Source organism: Schistocerca serialis, chromosome 3 (assembly GCF_023864345.2).
Source record: "Schistocerca serialis cubense isolate TAMUIC-IGC-003099 chromosome 3, iqSchSeri2.2, whole genome shotgun sequence".
In the NCBI taxonomy this organism is placed as follows: domain Eukaryota; kingdom Metazoa; phylum Arthropoda; class Insecta; order Orthoptera; family Acrididae; genus Schistocerca; species Schistocerca serialis.
In genome coordinates, this window is record NC_064640.1 from 844,931,462 (window position 1) to 844,952,348 (window position 20,887).

Here is a 20,887-nt window from a genome sequence, read left to right on the forward strand (position 1 = left end):
ACTTTCAGACTAGTTCTTGACCATTCCACTCTTGAATAACACCTGAGAAAAATGAACACCTAAACCTTTCCATGCAAGCTCAGTCTTCTCTTATTTTATCATGATACGCATTTCTGTCTATGTAGGTAGGAGTTCGCAAACTGTTTTGGCATTTAGACAAGAAAGTTCATGATCATTATTTCAGGAAAATATCTCACCACTATGAGAACTGTAATTACCACCCCTACTCAGTTATCAGTGACTCTCTCTCCCCTATTTCTGTATATATGACTGTGTCATTTTGTCATGACATGGGGCCCAATTATTGAATTGTTCTTCTGTTACATAGACTTTTGGTCCATTGTCACCAAATGTTTTCTCCAGTTCAGCATGAATTTGCTGGGAACAGCCACTCAAGTAAATGTAGACATTTGCCAAACACATCATGTCATCCCAAACACCGTATTTGGCAATTCGGTCGAATTCTTTCAGCCATTTGTTGGGTCGTGAGCAGTGTCTTTGGAAAACACTGATGGATCCCTGATGTGAAGCTGACTTACTGCTTTTTTAGTATCCATCTGTCTTCTGAATATAAAGTTTTTAGGTATGATGTACTGCCCATGTAGGTGACAGCTCTTACACTGCCTAGAGCCATAATGATGTATATGTTTGAAACACCCAGTGTCTCCACCAAACAATGTTGCATCAAAATCATAATCAAGTCCAAGTATGAAGGAAGGGTAATCAATGAAGCACAACACCTAGCATTGCAAGCACATTCATTACTGACACCTCACCAACATACACCAGAACAGAACTGACTTGGACAGAGAGTGCAGCTATGTATAAGGGGCAGGCAAATGAAAATGAGACAGATGGAAAACAAAGTAAACCATTTTCTATTCCAAACTTAATAACCATAACTGTTAATACATCTATCCCACTGAGAGACAAGATGTTCAATGCTTTCATGAAAAAATGTTTGCAGTTGCCTACAGAACCGTGATTGTACCCAGGTGCACTGCTCTTTGTCTGAAGCAGCTCCAAAAGTATGGAAATCACACGCTGAGAGGCCGGTACTGAATAAAGGATACGTGAGGGCTTCCCAGCAAAACTTCAGCATTGTAGTCGAAACAATTTTAGCAATAAGTGGGTGCCTCCACCACCGTGGTCCAACCTATATTTGCGACACTCATTCCAATCAGAATTTAGAATTTCATAGTCATTAACATCTGGTTTCAGCCAGTTTCCTGTTCCTAGTACTATGTGGGCAACATTTATAAGTGAGACTAGTTCTGGGATCTTTCTGTGGAAACTTCTACAGTTAACTAATACTATACTAATATTTTCCTTCTCCTATCTGCTATGATGAATAATACCCAGCCTGAACTCAAAATGTGTCTTATCAGGTCTGTGGAGGGATTTCTCTATCCTTAAAAAACCACATGTGCACACCCCATGTACTCTGCTACACTGGTAGCCATTTCCAAGATCTTACAATTCCCCACCCAATAGTGGAGGTTGAGAAATCTGCAGCCAAGATTGTCACAGAATCATCTGAGCCTTTGGTTTAAGCCTTACACTTGGATCCAAACCAGAGGACTGCAGTCTGTTCAGGGCATGATACTATGAAATGATAGATCTGCTTCCACCCTGCAAGCAAGGATAGCTGTCTTCACCAAATCAGCCAGCTGCCTGCAGCAGCTGAGGGTGGCCTCTGAACCTAGGCAGCAGGTGTCATTCATGCCAACATGAGCCACAATTTGTAGTTGAGTGTAGCCAGTATGCTCAATCGCTCAATCTCTACATTTCAGACAAGACCCCTCTGGCAAGCAAACAGAGTGGACAGTGGCCTCCTTTTCTGATCTGTGCTCTATTTCCCTGAGAAACTCCATTATCCGTTTAACATTGGACATTCCAATGACACATTATCCCACCCTTTGTGCTTGTCCAGACCTCTCAGAAAGATTAGCCATGGTCCAACATGTGAGGCATTCTGTACTGACTCAGATGCACTTTCAGCAGTGGCCAATACCTCAAACCTGTTTTTGAGGCATAAAGGGACAGCCACGGAGCTAGTACCCTCTTTTGCCTTCTGCCTAGAAATTCATGACCTGGCCACTGTTCACCAATCACTTTCATGCAAGTGTCAACCGACAGGGGCATCAGGAATTCCAGGCAGTGCTATATTTCCAGAAGTGCCACAGTATTCATCTTAGGTGCCCCAATGCTGCAGCAGCCCAGGATAGCAGCCTGAAGACTGTCTATTGTGGCCAATGCAGCTTCCATCCATTTGCAAACAGTGGCCAATCCCCCCCGCCCCTGCATCCACCTTTAATAAGTTTTGTTTTGTCTTATCATAACTGATGCAACATTAACCCAAGAAGCTGCTGGGTGCAATTTAAATTTTGCTGCTACACTGCTTCTAGTCTTTACTACAAAATAAAGCTGCCTCACACAAAAATATGAACTAAAATTTATGCAAAACACTCAGAGTAAGTTACTCAACACTAATCAGCACAGTAAAATACACAGATATAATTAACTTCTTTGCAGAAGTATGTTATAAAAACAAAAACTATAATAAATTACTACACATTAAACAAACTGCTGCAGCTACAAGCACCCTCTCAGCTCTGCAACAGCTACTACATACTGCGTCCCTGTGTGTTACCACTCATGTGTATGTATTGGGAGATATGCTATTTTTCAACAGGACAATGCTCATCCACATGGCACACGTCTCTATGAACTGTCTGCGTGATGTTAAGGTACTCTCATGGCCAGCAAGGTCTTCAGATCTGTCAGTGATAGAACACATCTGGGACAATCTCAGATGTCAACTCTGTTCCAGTGCCATTAATTGGGATACTGAGGACCAGTTACAATAGTTGTGGGCCATCTTGCCTTAGGGAAGGATACAATGGCATCACAACAGCCTTCCCAACTGAATCAGTGTGTATCCAGGCCAGAATGGGTGCAATGCTATTCTGATAAGAGGGCTCAAACTGCCATCTTCTTTGGGGGGTGGGAGCATCGACTAAACAAGAAGAACTGCATGACAAGACGACTATAGCCGTTATCTTTGTTAATTTGACTCAATTTTTGTAATCACTGAAATGACATCACATATCCTCTTCTCAAACCATGACATTTCATTTCGTTTCCTCCTCCCTTTCCAGATGCTTCACTGTATTGGTCAGGCAGTGTATTTAGACATGATCTGTAGGTAATTATTTTCTACTATATAATCTTTCCTTCACAGCATTCCTCCACTACTCTTAATTCGCCCCAAGTAAATATAAAGCAGTCATCAACACAAAGGTTGACTTGAACACTACAGCGCTGTAATAGGCATGGCCCTATTACAGGTGGTACGCTGTTGCCTTCCTCCAACAACCGGAACTCACTCACCCACCAGTTAAAGGGGGACCAACAGTTTCACACGAACAAAGGCAGGTAAAAATCTGACTGACCAGGCATCAAACCTGAGACCTTTGGATCTGTAGTCTGTTACCTTTGAACCACTCTCTCCTCCAGCACACTGAACTATTTATAAAAGTTCCAATCCAGGGTTTCCCTTCTGTTCTTCACAAATATCAGTTAGAGAAGTGAGATAAATAATCAGAATGACCAACGTTCATTTCTACTTGATTTCTGTGAATGCAGTGTGTGTCCTGATATTTTCTAGCATTGTTGCATATTATTATAATTCCATAGTCTTGGAATATGTCCTTGAACTTTCAACATGTCCATATGAATTCCACAGTGTAGTTAACTCATAAAGCAAATGGCATTTAACAAACACAATGAAGATCATTACAAGTTAGGGATGTAATCTGTGAAAAAAACACATAACAGAAATTGATTCTCTTATAACTATCTCTTTTTTTTCTAGGTCCTCACTTTATCTATCATCCAGAAATCTGAATGACAGCTCTAAGGTCACATCTGCTGGCATCAGTATGAAACCTTTTTGTTGCACAATCCAACAGAATTAGTAGTGTAAGCCACAAAATACTGAAAGTTACTTTTTTTGCAATATACTACATAAATTCGGTATCACTTTTTAAAAAATTGTTGAGTGCTGTGGCTATGAATTGAAAAAATCTTTAATTAACTGTCAATAATGCAAGTAAACTTCTTGTATTACACAATCTCGTTCAAGTGTTGTACCCGCCCCTCAACCCAGGACACAGAATAACAATATTTTATTGTCGTTGTGGCTGCTAGCTTTTAGTTTGCTTTATGCTCACTAACACATGAATAAAATCAGTTATATGAATGTTTATAACCTAGCTTTGCTTCCTCTTCAATCCAGATTTTACACCACATTTTATAAAGCTAGATCTATGATGAGATTTTAAAAACAACGTAAATTTTAATGTCTGTTAAGCAAATTACTTTAAATCTCCAGTGAATAAAACCCTTTACCTCTGTATTCCAGATGATTACTGCACCATCCAGAGAACATGAAGCCAATTTGTCACCTCTTGGAGAAAAGTTGACTTTGTAAACACTGTACTGATGTCCTTCTAATGGTGAGACACTAGTCTCAACAAACTGATCATCTTCATTAAGGGTCCAAACATGAATCTTATTGTCCCTGGAATTTAGACAGGAAACTATTAAGTAAGAGAAAATATACTTAATTTGCAAAATTGTGCAAAGATTGCTATTCAGATGACTTGTTGAACTAAAAACTACTAGGCAGGGAAGTTAATTCAACCTGCCGAATTCTATTTTAATCACATCATGATTGTATGCATTGTGACATAAAAATAGCAGTAGTAATTTGAAGAAAGAAAGGGAGACTTTTTGTGATACACAGTTTAGTTAGGGGTATTTTTTTCTGTTTCCTTTGAAAGTATGTCTTTAAGAACACACAACCAACAAAAATGCCATTCAAATGGTGTCACAAGGTAACCAAGTTCATTTTACCAAGATGGGGATCAACTGAAACATTTGATACACCCTCACTAATTCTCAACCAAATCGTAACCTATCAACCAACTTACACCTTGGACCAGACCACAGATGAGTAAAGCGTTACACCAAAGAGTTCATATTCACATTACTTGGCTTTGCCAACTCACAACCACTGTCACCTTCCAACCTAATGTAGAACTAAGCTACACAAAAGATCGGCTGGTCACCACAACCTCTATTCCAAAAACTAATACAGATGTAAAAGAAATATTGTTGTTGTTTTCCTCAGTCCAAAGACTGGTTTGATACAGTTTCCCACATTATTCTATCTCGTGTAAGCCTCATCATCTCCAAATAACTACTGCAACCTACGTCCATTTCAACCAGCTTACTGTAACAACTCTTGCTCTCCCTCTATAGCCACCCCCCCACCCACCCCTTCCATCCAATACTAAATTGATGATTCCTTGGTGACTCAGAATGTGTCCTATCAACCAATCCCTTCTTTTAATCAAGATATGTCACAAATTTATTTTCTCCCCAATTCTATTTAGTATCTCTTCATTAGTTAGGTGATCTACCTACCTAATTTTCAGCATTCTTCTGTAGCACCACATTTCAAAACCTTCTTTCTTTCTTTCTTTCACTGGTGCCATGTCCCGTGCTGATGCAGGGTTGGCATTGTTAGGAATGGATTTGGCAAGGTTAGTGGAAAGTGGTGGCCGGATGCCCTTCCTGCCGCCACCCAGTGCTCCCCGGGACGGAATTAGTGTACCCTTGCTGTCTGCGTCGAGTGTAATTAATGGAATAGTGCGAACATGTTCAGATGTATGCAAGTCGTGGAACTGAGGCGGAACGTGGGGACCAGCCCGGTATTCACCTAGCAGGATGTGGAAAACTGCCTAAAAACCACATCCAGGCTGGTCGGCACACCAACCGACGACAGTAATCTGCCGGGCAGATTCGATCTGGGGCCGGTGCACCTACCCGAGTAGTACAGGAAGCACCACATTAGCGTTCTCGGCTAACCTTGCGTGTTATTTCAAAATCTTCTATTCTCCTCATTTCTGAACTGCTCATAATCCATACTTCACATCTGTTGGAGGTTGCATTCCAGAGAAATACCTTCAGAAAGGACTTTCTAACACTTAAATTTATATTTGAAGTTAACAAATTTCTTTTATTCAAAAACGCTTTCCTTGTCATTACCAGTTTACGTTTTATATTGTCTACACTTCAGTTATGATCACTTATTTTACCACCCAAAAAGCAAAATTCATTTCCTACTTTTAGTGTCTCAGTTTCTAATCTAATTCCAACAACATCTTCTGAATCATCTGACTACATTCCATTACTCTTAGTTGCTTTGGTTGATGTTCATCTTATATCCTCCTTTCAAGACACTATCTATTCCATTACCTCCTCATCTAAGTGCTTTGCTGTATCCAACAGAATTACAGACTCATCGGCGAACCTTTCAGTTTTTATTTCTTCTCCCAGAACTTTGATTCCTTCTCCAAATTTGTCTTTGGTTTCCTTTACTGCTTGGTCAATGTATAATTTGAATAACAATGGGGATAAGCTACAACCCTGCATCACTCCCTTCTCAACTACTGCTTTACATTCATGTCCTCTGACTCTTATGACTGCCATCCAGTTTTGAACACACTATAAGTAACCTTTCACTCTCTGTGTTTTATGCCGGATACCTCTAGTATCACAACTGTTCAATGAAATCCCAACTACTAAAGACGTGAACAAAGAACGATGTAATATAAAAATTTTATAAAGCAAATAGCAAGAGAAGTGCTATGTGAAAAAGATAGGGCCAATCAGAAGAGGTTTAAAATATGGAATCAAGCGATACAAAAAGTCATTAACGATAAACAGATAGCATACAATGAATACTTACAGAAGAAATCATTAGTAGATAAAGAGCAATGCCACTGGAAAAGAAATGAAGCAAAAGCAATAGTAAGATCAGCACATAGTACATCATGGGACATGTTTATAAGAAGAACATAATATATATGGCAGACAAAAAATGGCCCATTTCAACCTCCCCTTTGTCTGTCCATCTCCTCCTCTCTCCTATGTGTGTCCATTTCTTCCTTCCTCCTCACTGTCTGTATATCTCCTCCTCCTTCCACAATATCACACTCACTCCCAATAGGATGCTGGTGGTTTCTACCCCATAGTATTTCTTTCCAGTCTGTAGCTAATGTGTGTATCAAATTTGGTTGAAATCATTCCAAAGGTTTAGAATGATCCTTTTACCCACGGCTTTGCCCATGTATATTCATGTCAAATATATTACACTTATATTTAATGTATTTCACACATATTTGTATACACATTTCATCTGTATCTCTAGCAAATTTTGCCCTGCAGTTTCGTTTTCAGCCAGCTCAACGTTTATGACGTTGAATCTCCTGAACTATGTGCTGTACACAAATATAATTTTCCAGATACATCCAGTGGTATACGTGACAATTGTCTGTGAAATGTATTGTGAACAGAGATAGACATGAAGAAGTAATAAATTAAACTATCATGTTTCACACTGCAGTTTTAATGCATGAACAGCGAAAATGTAGTAAATGATAAACTTGTTTCCTTTCATCAGTTTGTGGGGGGTCATAAGTGAGAAAAAGTTTTGTGAAGGTTTGAAATTATGTGTAACGTTATTTGCAAGTCTCTAAGTGCTCTCGTTCTTGAATACTGGATGACTAAACTATGGGTATTTGCATCCGATGGGCTACTCTGATTTCTCATCCCTTTGATAGGTAGGCAGTTCTTACTCCCACAGTGATAATTTCCAGACAGTAAGTGATACATGTACCAAGTTTGGTTGAAATCAGTCAAGTGGTTTAGAAGAAGGTGTGGAACATACATACATACTGCACTTATGGGGTGTGATAAAAAAGTAACAGAATTTTTTTTTTAATTTTGCGGGCTTTACACAGCCAATTTTCAAAACTATCTTTTTATCTTGTTGGTAAACATGTTCCTGATGTATGTTTGCACTTTCAGCTGTGAGCTGTTTTGAATGTTTAGAGCTTATTATTGACAGCTGACAAGGTTATACATGTTTTCGAGTGCTCAGTAAATTTTTACTCACAAAAAGACAGATCAAAGAATTTGCATTAAACTTGGCTTGAAGAACAGAATGAAGTGCAGCATTACATTTGAAATGACTGTGGCTTTTGGTGAATCTATTACGAGTAAGACCAGAGTTTGAAAGTGGTATAGACATTTCAAATGGGGTCTAAAAGATGTTGAAGAAGACGATGACTGCCCTAGAAACCTAAGCAAATCAATTACTGATGACAATGTGGAAGGAGCAAAGAAAATGGTTCTGGAAAATCACTGAATCACTATAAGAGAGGTTGCTGATTATGTCACCATATTCTTTGGCTCATGCCAAGCAATTTTTTAAATATTTTGCGCGTGAAATGTGTTCCGAACTTGTTGAATTCTGACCAAAAATGACACTGTGCAGACATGACTCGGGAATTTCTGAATGAAATCAACAACAATCCAGACATTCTAAAGGTGGTTATAACATGTGACAATACACCTGAAACGTCAAAACCAAGGCCCAATAATCCAGAAAGAAATTGCCTAAGGAGCCAAGACCACAAAAAATTTGACAAGTTCAAGCACACATGAAGGTTCTTCTCATTATTTTCTTTGATTAGATAGTGCATCATGACTTCATGTCGTATGGTCGTACAGTCAATTAGGAATAAAACCTGGAAGTTCGACAGCACTTGTGTACAGCAATCAAAAGAAAATGACCAGAATTGTGAGAAAACCACTTGTGGAAATTGCATCACAACTCAATGCTTGTTCATGATTTTTTGTCAAAAAACAAAACTGTTACGCTGCCTCAACCACTGTATGGCCCTCTGCAACTTCTTTCTAATCTCGAGGCTGAAGAGAACCATGAAAGGGTGCCGTTTTGTCACCATAATGAAAAATGAGTTCCAGAAGTGATTCCAAGACTGGAAAAAGCACTAGAACATGTGTATGAAGTTGAGATTGATGAATAAATAAAGATACTGTAAGAAAAACAAAAATTCTCATATTTGTTTTGGTAATACATTTGGATGTGTATGGATACTCCTCAGGGGACACCACCTTAATGTAGCACTACCCGTGCGGGCGAGGATGTTTGGGTGCTCTGGATCCAGAGGGCTATGCCCGCGGTAGCGTAGCTACCAGCAGGGCCACCGATGCCGGACAGGCCAACGGGGAGGAGTCAGACGAAGTGTGTCCCACAACGACCTATCTCCTGTCCAATCCTATCCTAAGCCTATCCCTTTCCCTTATCATTCTTAACATCCTACAACATAGGGCAGGGAGGGCTCTCGAGGCGCAGTGAAGCCAGTCTCCCTAAGGGAGTAAACCCGATACAAATCATCTGCTGCGTTGCAGTTAGTACAGGGATCTACAAAGGCTAAGGATGCTCCCCTGAACATGGAGCCAGCTACCCTGCGAGCTGTAAGAGGCAACCCCCCAAATGGTTGGGCAGAGGATTAACAATCTCCCCCTGTAAAACAATAATTGTTGCGAATGCTAGCAAAGGAATAAGCCAGACAGATATTTTGATGATGACCCTCGCAAACAAAAAAAGGATAAGAGATATGTGCATAGGAACATGGAGTGTGCGGAGTCTATACCAATTTGGAGCCCTACATCAGCTGCAAACGCAAGTAAACAACTACAGTATAAAAATATTGGCTCTCCACCAAATTAGGTGGAAGGGGAATTACATAATGGACGTGGGAAATTTCACTATCTTCTATAGTGGCGGGAGGATGAATACCTTTAGAACAGGTTTTGTGGTCGCTAAAGAACTGAAACATGTGGTGATGTGCTTCCAACCAATCAATGAATGGATGTCCATATTAAGATTAAGGGGAAATTTTTTCAACATTACAATGATAAATGTACATGCACCCACAGAGGAGACAGATGAACAACAGAAGGACAAGTTTTATAGCAAAGAACAACTGTATGATCAGGCTCCCAAACATTATGTCAAGATATTAATAGGAGACCTAAATGTAGAAATAGGAAAAGAAGAGGCCTTTCAGCCAACCATAGGAAGACATAGCCTCCATGAAATATCAAACAACAATGGACTTGGGGCTGTAGATTTTGCTATAAGCAAAAACATGACTGTCAGCAGTACATGTTTCCCACACAAAAAAATACACAAAGAAACATGGATTTCGCCAGATGGACAAACCAGAAATCAGATAGACCATATATTGATTGATCGGAGACACAGATCGGACATAATGGATGTTAGGAGCCAACGTGGAGCTGACTGCAATTCAGACCACCATCTAGTGAGAATTAAATATAGACAAAGGCTCTCACTATTGAGTAAACAAAAAGGCCACAAACAAAAGAGGTTTGACATTAAGAAACTGAAGTTAGAAGAAATACAGAGAACATATTAGATGATAATAGAAGAGGGGAATGAGACTGAGACATAAAACGAACATATAGAAGTAATGTGGAAATGATGTAAGGCTGCAATCCTCGAGGCAGCTGGAGAGGTTTTAGGACATGAATGGGCTCAAGGGAAGGAAGATTGGTTTGACGAAGAATGTATGAGAAGAATTGAGGAATGTAATATAGCACAAATGAAATTATTGCAGAGAAGAACTCAAGCAAATCTAAATGAATATAATGAAAAGTGCCATGTAGCGAAGAGGCTCTGCAGACAGAAGAAAAGAGCAGTAGAAAAGAAAAAAACTGAAAGAAATTGAACAGCTAGGAGAAGAGAAGCAAAGTCATGAAATGTACCAAAAGATTAAAGAAGGAAAGACCGGGTTCCAAGCCAGAACAAATGTGTGTAGGAACAAAGAAGGGGATTTGATACGGGAGAGTAATAAAATACTTGGCAGGTGAGCAGAATACTTCCAAGAGTTACTGAACCCAGAAGTAGAAGGGTTGGAACAAGAAAACTGGTGGAACTAACTTACTATGGACCAGAGGTTTCAACACCAGAACCTACACTGGGGGAAGCGATGCAAGCCATTAACACCTTAAAAAACAATAAGGTGCCTGGAGAAGATTAGATCCTTGCTGAACTTCTCAAATATGGTGGGGAAACTCTGTGGAAAACAATTCATAAAATAATACTGAATATCTGTCAAGAGGAGAGCATGCCAAAGGAGTGGAAAACAGCTATAATGTGCCCCATACATAAAAAAGGAGATAAATTAAACTGGCAGAACTATTGAGGAATCTCCCTACTAAATACTACATATAAAGTTTTCTCCAAGATTCTAACCAGCAGGCTTACTCCATATGTGGAAGAGAGAGTTGGAGACTATCAGAGTGGTTTTGTAAGAAATAGGTCAACAACTGACCAGATATTCACATTGCGCATACTACTTGAAAAATGTTACGAACATCAAATTAACATACACCAGATTTATATCAACTTTAAACAAGCCTATGATAGCATCTCAAGAGTGACATTGCAGAATGTAATGGAAGAGGCTGGAATACCTAAGAAGCTCATTAAACTTTCTATGATGACCCTCAACGAAACCAACTGTAAAGTAAAAATACTGGGCGAAATCACCAGAGAAGTGGAAGTGAAGAAGGGACTTAGACAGGGTGACGATATCTCTTCATCGCTATTCAACCTTTGCCTAGAAAAAGTCATAAGTCAGATAGAGTTAAATAAAGGAGGAACCTTCTTAAATCGTTCACTACAGTACCTAACCTACGCTGACGATGTGGCATTACTCGCACGAAACACTGCTGTGCTAGGTGAGGCCTATCAACAACTGGAGAAAGGTGCAAGGGAACTTGGCCTGTATTCTGTAATTGATAATATATTCTAAGTTTTCATTAATTAACTCATTTATTCTGCTGCCTCCCTTCCGATATTCACTCATCCCACTTCGCACCCCATACAAGTTGGCTTCAGAAACAGCATCTAATCCACAGTTCAGTCCGTAGGGTGACCACAAAATCGTCAGCTCACTTTCGAGACCGTGTGGCCAGTTAACAAGAGTTGCCACAGTCACTGTCTGGAATCCATGTAGCATCTCACCGTGTGGTCTGGGACACACCACATCTGCACATTCCTCTACAGTGCTCAGGGCAGAGCCCAACTGCGCCACTCGCTGCAGTGAGGTATACCGTCCTGCCACATGCCTTCTGCACTTGTGCAGCATGCTCGCCAGCACCTGCCTGGGAAGGCAGACCACACGAGTGAGCTGTATAAGCTGGCACAGATCATCCGACGACAGTGCTGGCAAGTAGCACTGCCCTGTTAACTATACGTTGCCACTGGCACAGCCCTCTGGCTTCCTGCCTGCTGCTCCTGTCAAACAAGCTGCTGGGCTCACTTGTGCCATCCCACACACTGTCACGCAGTTGGACCTGTCGGCCTCACTACCTCGATGCCTGCCTGGTCTGCTGGCCAAGCTGTCCATGCCATCACTTACTTGCTTACTGCTGCTGCTGCTCAGTCATGTGGCCCGTTCGATGCCACAAACCTCACACTGTGGTCCATCTGTCACCAATACTGTGCTGCCTTCGCCTGGGCTGCACCGGTAACCTGCTGTAGCCATATGTCCCACCCTCGCCAGGGACGTTGCAGCCCAAGACACTCGGCACCCCACGGTTTAACAGGTATGTAACCACTGAATCAGCCCACGTCCTGGGCCTGAGAGTCCTGGCCTCAGTATCAGGGACATCTCTTCCTTGCCACCATGTGGGCGGCAGCTGCCACTGAGTCTGTGCCACACACATTTGGGTGCCACATGCCTGCCACCCAGCTGTCTACACATGTGGCAGTCAGCTTCAAATGCGAGTTTTCTAAATTTTCTCAACAGTGTGTCTCGAAAAGGACATCACCTTCCCTCCAGGGATTACAAGTTAAGTTCCCAAAGCTCTTCGGTAACACTTACATGTTATTCAAACCTACCGGTAACAAATTTAGCGGCCCACCACTGAATTGTTTTGATGTCTTCCTTCAACCCAATCTAGTGTGGATCCCAAACACTCTAGCAGTACTCAAAACGAGGTCATGCCAGCCTCCTATATTCAATCTCCTTTACAGGTGAACCACTCTTTCTTAAAATTATCCCAATAAACTGAAGTTGACCATTTGTGTTCCTTACCACAGTTCTCACATGCTCATTCAATTTAAAATGGAAACACATTGTTAACTTAATTAAATTATGACTCTAGACTGGATATGAGAATTTTCATTTATTTAGCCTTAGTAAATTTAATGTTTTTAGAGAGACAGCTTTTATATATTACGTAATGGTCTATTAGCAGCACTTTGTCACACGACGATATGTCCCATTTGATTTATAGTGGTCAGTTGCCTTCATATTTTGTGCATATTAACTATGGGTACTTTTTAGATGATATTTTTGATGATGATCTCCAGGACCCTGCAGCTCGCAAGACATGGCTTAGTGACCACAGAGTTGGTGATTGTGACATTTTCTTCTGTTTCGCTTTCATGTCACAATCTTTTCTCTTGTATTTCATTTTTCCTATCAGGCACTGTTTCTGTGGGCTGTTTCCGAGCATAGGTCCTCCCCCCCCCCCCCCCCCCCTTCCCGCCCCATGAACAGCTGTGAGGGCTTAAGGGTCATGTTCCCCCCCTTCCTCTCCCCACTAAACTGCATCTATGTTACAGTCAAAATTGTATGTGCCTAAACCTTAAGCCTTGGTGTGAGTGAGTTTTTGTTTTAGGGCCAGGAGCAGATGCTATACCGGCATCTAGACTCAGAAAGGAAAACCTAAAGCCATTAAGTTTCTCAATTTCCATTGTGTCAATCTAATTACAAAAGGGATTATGTGACCTTAGGCTAGCACCTGTGTTGCTGAAGCCACTAGAACACTGTGTGACCTATCAGATTTTGGGAGCAAAGGATTAAATCCTTTCCCTTCTACCTTCTCTGTCTCAGATTCCTTTTTTTCTTTCTGTTTTTTCTCTGTAAGTAATGATTACATTATTTCTTTCTTGTATTCTAAAACTGTTTAAAGTTATTTCACAGTCCTGCCCCTATCGTATACATGATAGGGACCACTATGAAATAACAGAGCGGATTCTTCCCCTCCACCTTTTATATTTTGGTTGCTGTCTTTTTCACGCTTTGTAAACTGGACAAATTTGCACATGGTGATATTTTGTTTTCAAGAGGCTACAGATTGATTGATGCACTGTCACCCTGCAAGATGTGAGGATGAGACGAAGTGCCAATGTTGTAATAGACTATACCATTTCATTCTAGATGCTTAATACAACTTGTCATTTTGGGTTACTTTTGGCTGTTAGCACAGGGAGCAGTGAAGGTTTGTTGAGTGTTACGTGATAAAAGGAAGCCATGGCATATGAAGTTAACAAAGTATTGTTATGAGAAATATGGTAAGATGAATACTGGGGATAATAATATGGCACGATATAAAGTAACTGAGAATATGATTGATTAATTAACTATTGCAAAGTCCACCTGTATCATCTGCTGTTGGCTTTCAACGCACGTTTCACGATATAGTGGTAGGATTGATGGTGAGTTATGAACAGATAAGATTTGAAACTGAGATACTCTTTCTCTGTCCAGTGGTTGTTTCATAGTTAATTTTGTTTTAACTTTGTGAGAAGGATTTTCCATGTGTATATCTACTATGGTGGCTCTTACATTGTCTATAGATTTTAAGCTGCTATAATCACTCATGACCTTTATTGACTCTTCAGTGGTTACAGATATTAATGAGCTCTGTGGGACAGAATCCAACTTGCTTTTGAATGACTAGATCACAAATATGTGACAGTAGGTTTTTAGGCATCACTCATTTGTTGTGCTAAGGTGATGAAAGAATGTATCAAGTCTCCTCTTACAACTTCATGTTGTGAGTGTTAAGCTTCGTTGCCAAGTCCACCCCTCTCTTTGCAGTGTCCATTCTGTTCACTCTTTCTTTTCAATGGAACATTATACCCCAAACTGAATTCATTCTTTGCAACTAATGTTGCATCGCTCTGCAGATGAGCATTGGAAGCATTTATTTCTGTTCCTTTCTTTCATGGCATCATTCATAAGAGTTAAAAATAATTGTGCACATTTTTAATTTTTTATGTCCACTGAAATGACTGTTTTCCTTCTGCATTTCTTCATAAAATTTTCCTGCCCAGTGTTCGATGAGATTAGTAAGCACTTTGTGTCTACCTGCTTGTTTTAACCAGTGTAATTTCATCTAAAGTCTAAGTTACTGCATCCCATCCACATCAAAATGTTCTTTGTATTGACATGACATTGTTGTGGTTTCTGTGCAAACGTTAAATTCCCAAGGTTGGCAGCCAATAGTTTTGGAACCTTTTATTTGCTGAAATTCACCACACAGATGCACTAAACCAACATAAAAATCTTAAAACAGAGATGAAATATGTCACCTTATTTCTATAACCTGTTGTTTCAAGTTGAAACTTTCTGATTGTTTGTTTTGCTCGTTTGAGCCACTACTTTCTACCTGATTTACAAAGATGAAATTTTACTGTACTGATTATTCCATTTCAACTAAAAGCCATTCAAGTCTCAAATATGCCTCTACAAGTTAACACTGATGGTTGGTCTTCTGTTAAATAACAGTGCCTTACTCTGTCTTATGTGCAGCTGATGTTATGTAACTGATAAGATATCTCCAGCTGTTCAACAAAGCACACGCTTTTTACGGTGTCGTTTTGGCGGGCACACATGTATCTGCGAATTCTGGACACACTGCCCCCCCCCCCCTCTTTTCTCCTCTTCTCTTCTCCATCATGCCTCTGTCACCCCAGAAGGCCTTACCTCCTCTCTTTCCCCAGTGACTGCACATTCTCCCCTCTCCACCCCTGTCCACCCACACCTCTAACAGTCTATCCCTCCTCTCCTTACCCCTTTGGTGAAACCTACGTCTTGTATTGCAAAAAGTATCTCCTCCCCACTAGTTTTGCAGTGCTGCCATTACATTTCTCGACACTTACCACTTCCACACCACACCACCCACGTGACTGTTTCCTGTCGTCTGACATTTGTAAAAATGCTGCATGTGTACTTGTGCTGGGCTAAGCCATGTTCTGAATGTATCCTTTCAAAATCTTACAGAAAACTTTGTGTATTTTTTTCCTTTCCCCTATAATCAATTTTCAACCATTGGTAAGTTGCTATTTATTTACCATATAAAACATTAAACTTAAAGAACTATATAATAAATCTATTACACACAGATTGCAACCATCTCAAATAATTTTGTGAATGCTAATCTTGAATTTCATTTGTGTCGGTTCTGAATCACTGAAGGGAAGAAGGACAATTAGTGTTCAATGTCCTGTTGACAAACTTGGATTAAGGAAGGACGAAGAAGGATATTGGTTGTGCCCTTTCAAAGGAAGCATTCTGGCATTTGCCTTAAGTGATTTAGGGGAATCATGGAAAACCTAAATCAGAATGGCCAGACATGGATCTGAACTGTCATCATCTCGAATGCAAGTCCAGTGTGCTAAGCACAGTACTACCTGGTTCGGTATGCATTACTGACATGTAACTAATGTACTTCGAGCATACACTACTGAGAAGCTTTTACATATCTTTTATTTTAATTTTGTATTGCTTTAGTGACTTATAATCAACTACATATACTTTTACTGCTCTTGTGCTAACTGTAAAATCTGATGGAGACATGTTGAGGGACATGACTTCATAGAACTGCTTTGTGTTAAACTCTTTAAGAGAGTTTGAGGGCTATTTAATAGACTACACATGTATATGATCTACATTTTGTGCCAGTGGATTTCAGGCCTAATATTTAATGATTTAATGAATTGTGGTGAGATATTAAACTTTTGGTGTACTGTCATATTAGTAGCACATATCGAAATTATTGTTTGAAACCAGGTCTTGTCTGTAGTGCACTGAAGTATAATAAGTTTGTACTAGAATATTTTCAAATCCTCTTTCCTTAGATTAATCAGAATTTTTCATGTGCTCTTTTGCTGCTAAAGGGACTTGACAGAGTCGTACTGAGATGAGGGATGGTCAGATGCAGGCTAAAGGTTCCAAGAATCCATGTTCAGATTTCTACGCAAGTTTAAGTGAGATTTAAGGTATACCTGAATGTTTTGTGGAGGTATGATGCTAGAGAAGGTGGGCAGTTTGAAGAATTTATCAGATCTGCTGCCATTACATATCCTGAGCACTAGTTCGTGTGCCAATATTATTTACTCCACTATAATCAAAAGTAGAATGACAATAAATTATAAATAAACTTTTTACATGCATATAATGCACATTATAAATGGCCTAGCAGAAACAAGTACCTCTTGTTCAATTCCTAAAAATTGTATTTCTAAGATTCGCTATACAAGAGGTTTTCAAAATGCATTTGGGTCTGAGAACTTTAATGTTAGAAACTTGTGGTTATGTTGAGTAACCTTTTCGTCCCCTAATCTTATAAATAATTCCTGTATTTTGTCAGTATATCACCTCATGATGCAGTCTTCAGTGTGCTCACACAAATTCATGATTTTGAATTGTTGGACCAATTTCAATAATCACATGATCTTTCGACCATTTGTATGGTTATAAAAAATACTGTTGTTCATATATCTCTCCATGTGTATAGGTCTGTTTATATGTTTACCTTTGCCCCCCCCCCCCTCTCTCTCTCTCTCTCTCTCTCTCTCTCTCTCTCTCCATAAACTAGAGAGTGATTTTGACAATCTTTCAACAGCACAGTTTCTTATGCTACTGAAGCAGTGAGATTGCCATGGATTGTTCTGTCGATTTTGGCAGACATTGGCCTTGGCCACTCCTGTCTATTTCTTACATTCTGCTGAGTTACTGAGGCTGTCCTATATTTCTTCTGCTACTGCTGAGAAAGGGCAGTTCTGGCTAAAGCCTTCTGGCAGTACCAGTTTTGCTATCTCATCTTTACATTCATAATTTTGAGGCTCTGCACCATTAGTGCCCTTCCTAAAGTTCTGCCACTGGGAACAAACTTTTCTTTTGTTCAGGATCAGTATCTATTTTGTAATCCCCTACTTAATTTTATAGCCTAATGTCTGGAGGCATTACAGTATGCTACCACACCTTTTCTTAAGATAGGATCTACTTATTTTATTTACAAAATGACGTTTTATTGTTATGGTATTCAAATTATACACTCCATGTATGTGCAGAGAATGTTTACCTTTACTTAAAAATTAAGGATAGAATCAAATTGTTTCTATCTTACCCAACAGGTATAACTAACGTATCAGGTATACAACGATTGCCCCATTGAAAATACCTATCTTAGGTTACATGTGATAGCACAATAAGCACACAATTATGAATTTTATTAATGGAAGAAATAATGTGTACTGAAGAAGAAGCAGTGAATTTCGACTTTGTGTTAAGTATAAACTTTTAAATTATTTGCAATTCATGGTTATTTTCAGTGTTAACAACAACTAGATTTATATCTTTTTTGCTATCAATATACATGGAAAGATTATTCCATGTTAGAACTATCCCACTTAAGAAGAAAATTTGTGTCACAAGTCTTTGACAATATAACCATACGCAATTTTCCCCTTAACAACACTACAAAAAATAGATCGTACAGAGGCCTTCCATGGCCTGTAGGTCCATTACCTGGGCAACCGACCTTCTGAATAAGTGTCTGGTGTCCTTTTGTAAACAGTTGTGGAAGTGGGAGGATGTAGAGGGTACCAGCCAGTCAAAGAATATCTTAAGAGTTCATAATAGAATTTGATTCTGAAATTTTTCTCCCATGCTTTTTCAAACAATCCAGCAATGTGAGTTCTTGCAGTGCCTACATGACAACCCAGCCTATCAGGACAGTAGCAGCTCATTCCAGTACAAGCCTCTGACAAAGCCCTCTGCTGAATGTGTTGGCTTGCTTACACCATCGAGTTAATCAATTGGGAATTCACACGAGTGGTCACCGAAGGAGAGGGGTGGGGTGGGTGGGGGGGGGGGGGGTCTTGGACCTTCTGAATAAGTGTCTGGTGTCCTTTTGTAAACAGTTGTGGAAGTGGGAGGATGTAGAGGCTACCAGCCAGTCAAAGAATATCTTAAGAGTTCATAATAGAATTTGATTCTGAAATTTTTCTCCCATGCTTTTTCAAACAATCCAGCAATGTGAGTTCTTGCAGTGCCTACATGACAACCCAGCCTATCAGGACAGTAGCAGCTCATTCCAGTACAAGCCTCTGACAAAGCCCTCTGCTGAATGTGTTGGCTTGCTTACACCATCGAGTTAATCAATCGGGAATTCACACGAGTGGTCACCGAGGGAGAGGGGTGGGGTGGGTGGGGGTGGGGGGGGGGTCTTGGATGGGGGTGCAGCTGTTTTGCCGTCTCGGTGTCCACTCTCTCACTCCATACTTCAGCCAGGACAGGTGGCTCTTGCTGTCTGCCACTGGATCTGCTCACCAGGACAGACCACTAGCCACATCCACATGAAACATCAGCTATCTTCTTCACCATTCCTTTATTATTTTTGACCAAATTCCTAGACTGACAATCAATATTTACCTCTGCTCCAGGGGTTTCTGTATTCCATCACTGAGAATATATATTAAGTTTCATTTAATTAACCAAAGAGACTGCTTACACAGTGCTTGTTTGCCCTCTTCTGGAGTAACACTGTGTGATGTGGGACAGATGGAGGACAATGTAAATGTTCAAAGAAGGGCAGATCATTTTGTATTATTGCAAAATGCTGGAGATAGTGCCACAGACACAATAAATGAATTTGGGTGGCAACATTATAATAAAGGCATTTTGTGTTGCGGCAGGATAATCTCGTGAAATTTTAATCACCGACTTTCTCCTCCAATCGTGAAAATATTTTGTTGGCATCCACATACATAGTGAGAAATTATCACCATAATAAAATAAGAGAAATCAGAAAGATTTCAATGCTCATTTTTCCCTCAAACTATTAGAGATTGGAACAGTAGAGAAATAGCTTGAAGGTTGCTCAATGAACCCTCTGCCAGGCACTTAACTGTGAATTGCAGTGTAATGACGTAAATGTGGATTTAGATTTATTTCACTGCCTTCCTTCCGCCACTCATGCATCCCACTCCATATCCTGTGCCACAGTGTGTTCAATCTGTTCTGTCAGTGTACAGTACAAATGCGGATCTGTTCCAGTACAGGTATTGTTCAAAATGTTGAGCAACACGATCACAGCAAGGTGTACTATGATGCACCATCAACTGTCAAGGATCCCATGAGCTGCGATGACAATCCTAGAAACGAGGTCCATGTGAGTACTGACTGGTGCTCATAAACTAGTCTCTTCACACACCCCTGCAAGAAGAAGTTATTTGTCTATCGGTATTATGTAAAGTTGATGTTTACGAATGTGTTAGTGACAGGAGAGCCTCAGTTGTAGCAAGAACTCTTTAGGAGGACATGTTTGTGGCTGCGCAATTGGTGAAACATTTGTGACAAGGAAGAATATGAATGTTATTGTTCATTGTTTCACTTGCAGTAATTTAAGCTGTCCTCTGAGGTTCCTGCCTAATCACACACTCAGAAATTGCCACATATTGGGAAATAAACTGTGAGGTATTTGTGACAAGGAACAATATGAATTTTATTGCTGCTTGTTTCACTCACATGAATGTAAGCTGTCTTCTTAGATTGCTGCCTTACCATGCACTTGAAAATCACCACACATTTGGAAATAAACAGGCAAATTTTTATTTCATCCTTCGTTCTCTAACCAGACAGAAATGTTTAACAACATGAAATATTGCAGAATGTATTGTATTACAACCACAACAATGCTTAATTGGGGAAAAAAAAAAGTGTGCAGCAAGTTGCGAACCTCTAACTTCTAACTGAGCTAACCTTATCCATTACGCAACAGCTTACTCATCCAAGTTTTGTATCGTGCATTAGTTATCATAAAGTCTCTTGAAGCG

At 40.0% G+C, this 20,887-nt stretch overlaps 1 protein-coding gene across 1 annotated transcript in view; it reads right to left on the reverse strand.

The window, feature by feature from the left end:
- LOC126470946 (WD repeat, SAM and U-box domain-containing protein 1-like) overlaps positions 1-20,887 on the reverse strand; it is a 222,488-nt gene that overhangs the window by 81,318 nt on the left and 120,283 nt on the right. Inside the window, exon 10 of the mRNA XM_050098996.1 lies at positions 4,414-4,585. Coding sequence (XP_049954953.1) covers positions 4,414-4,585 — 172 coding nt within the window. The remainder of the gene's footprint in view (positions 1-4,413; positions 4,586-20,887) is intronic.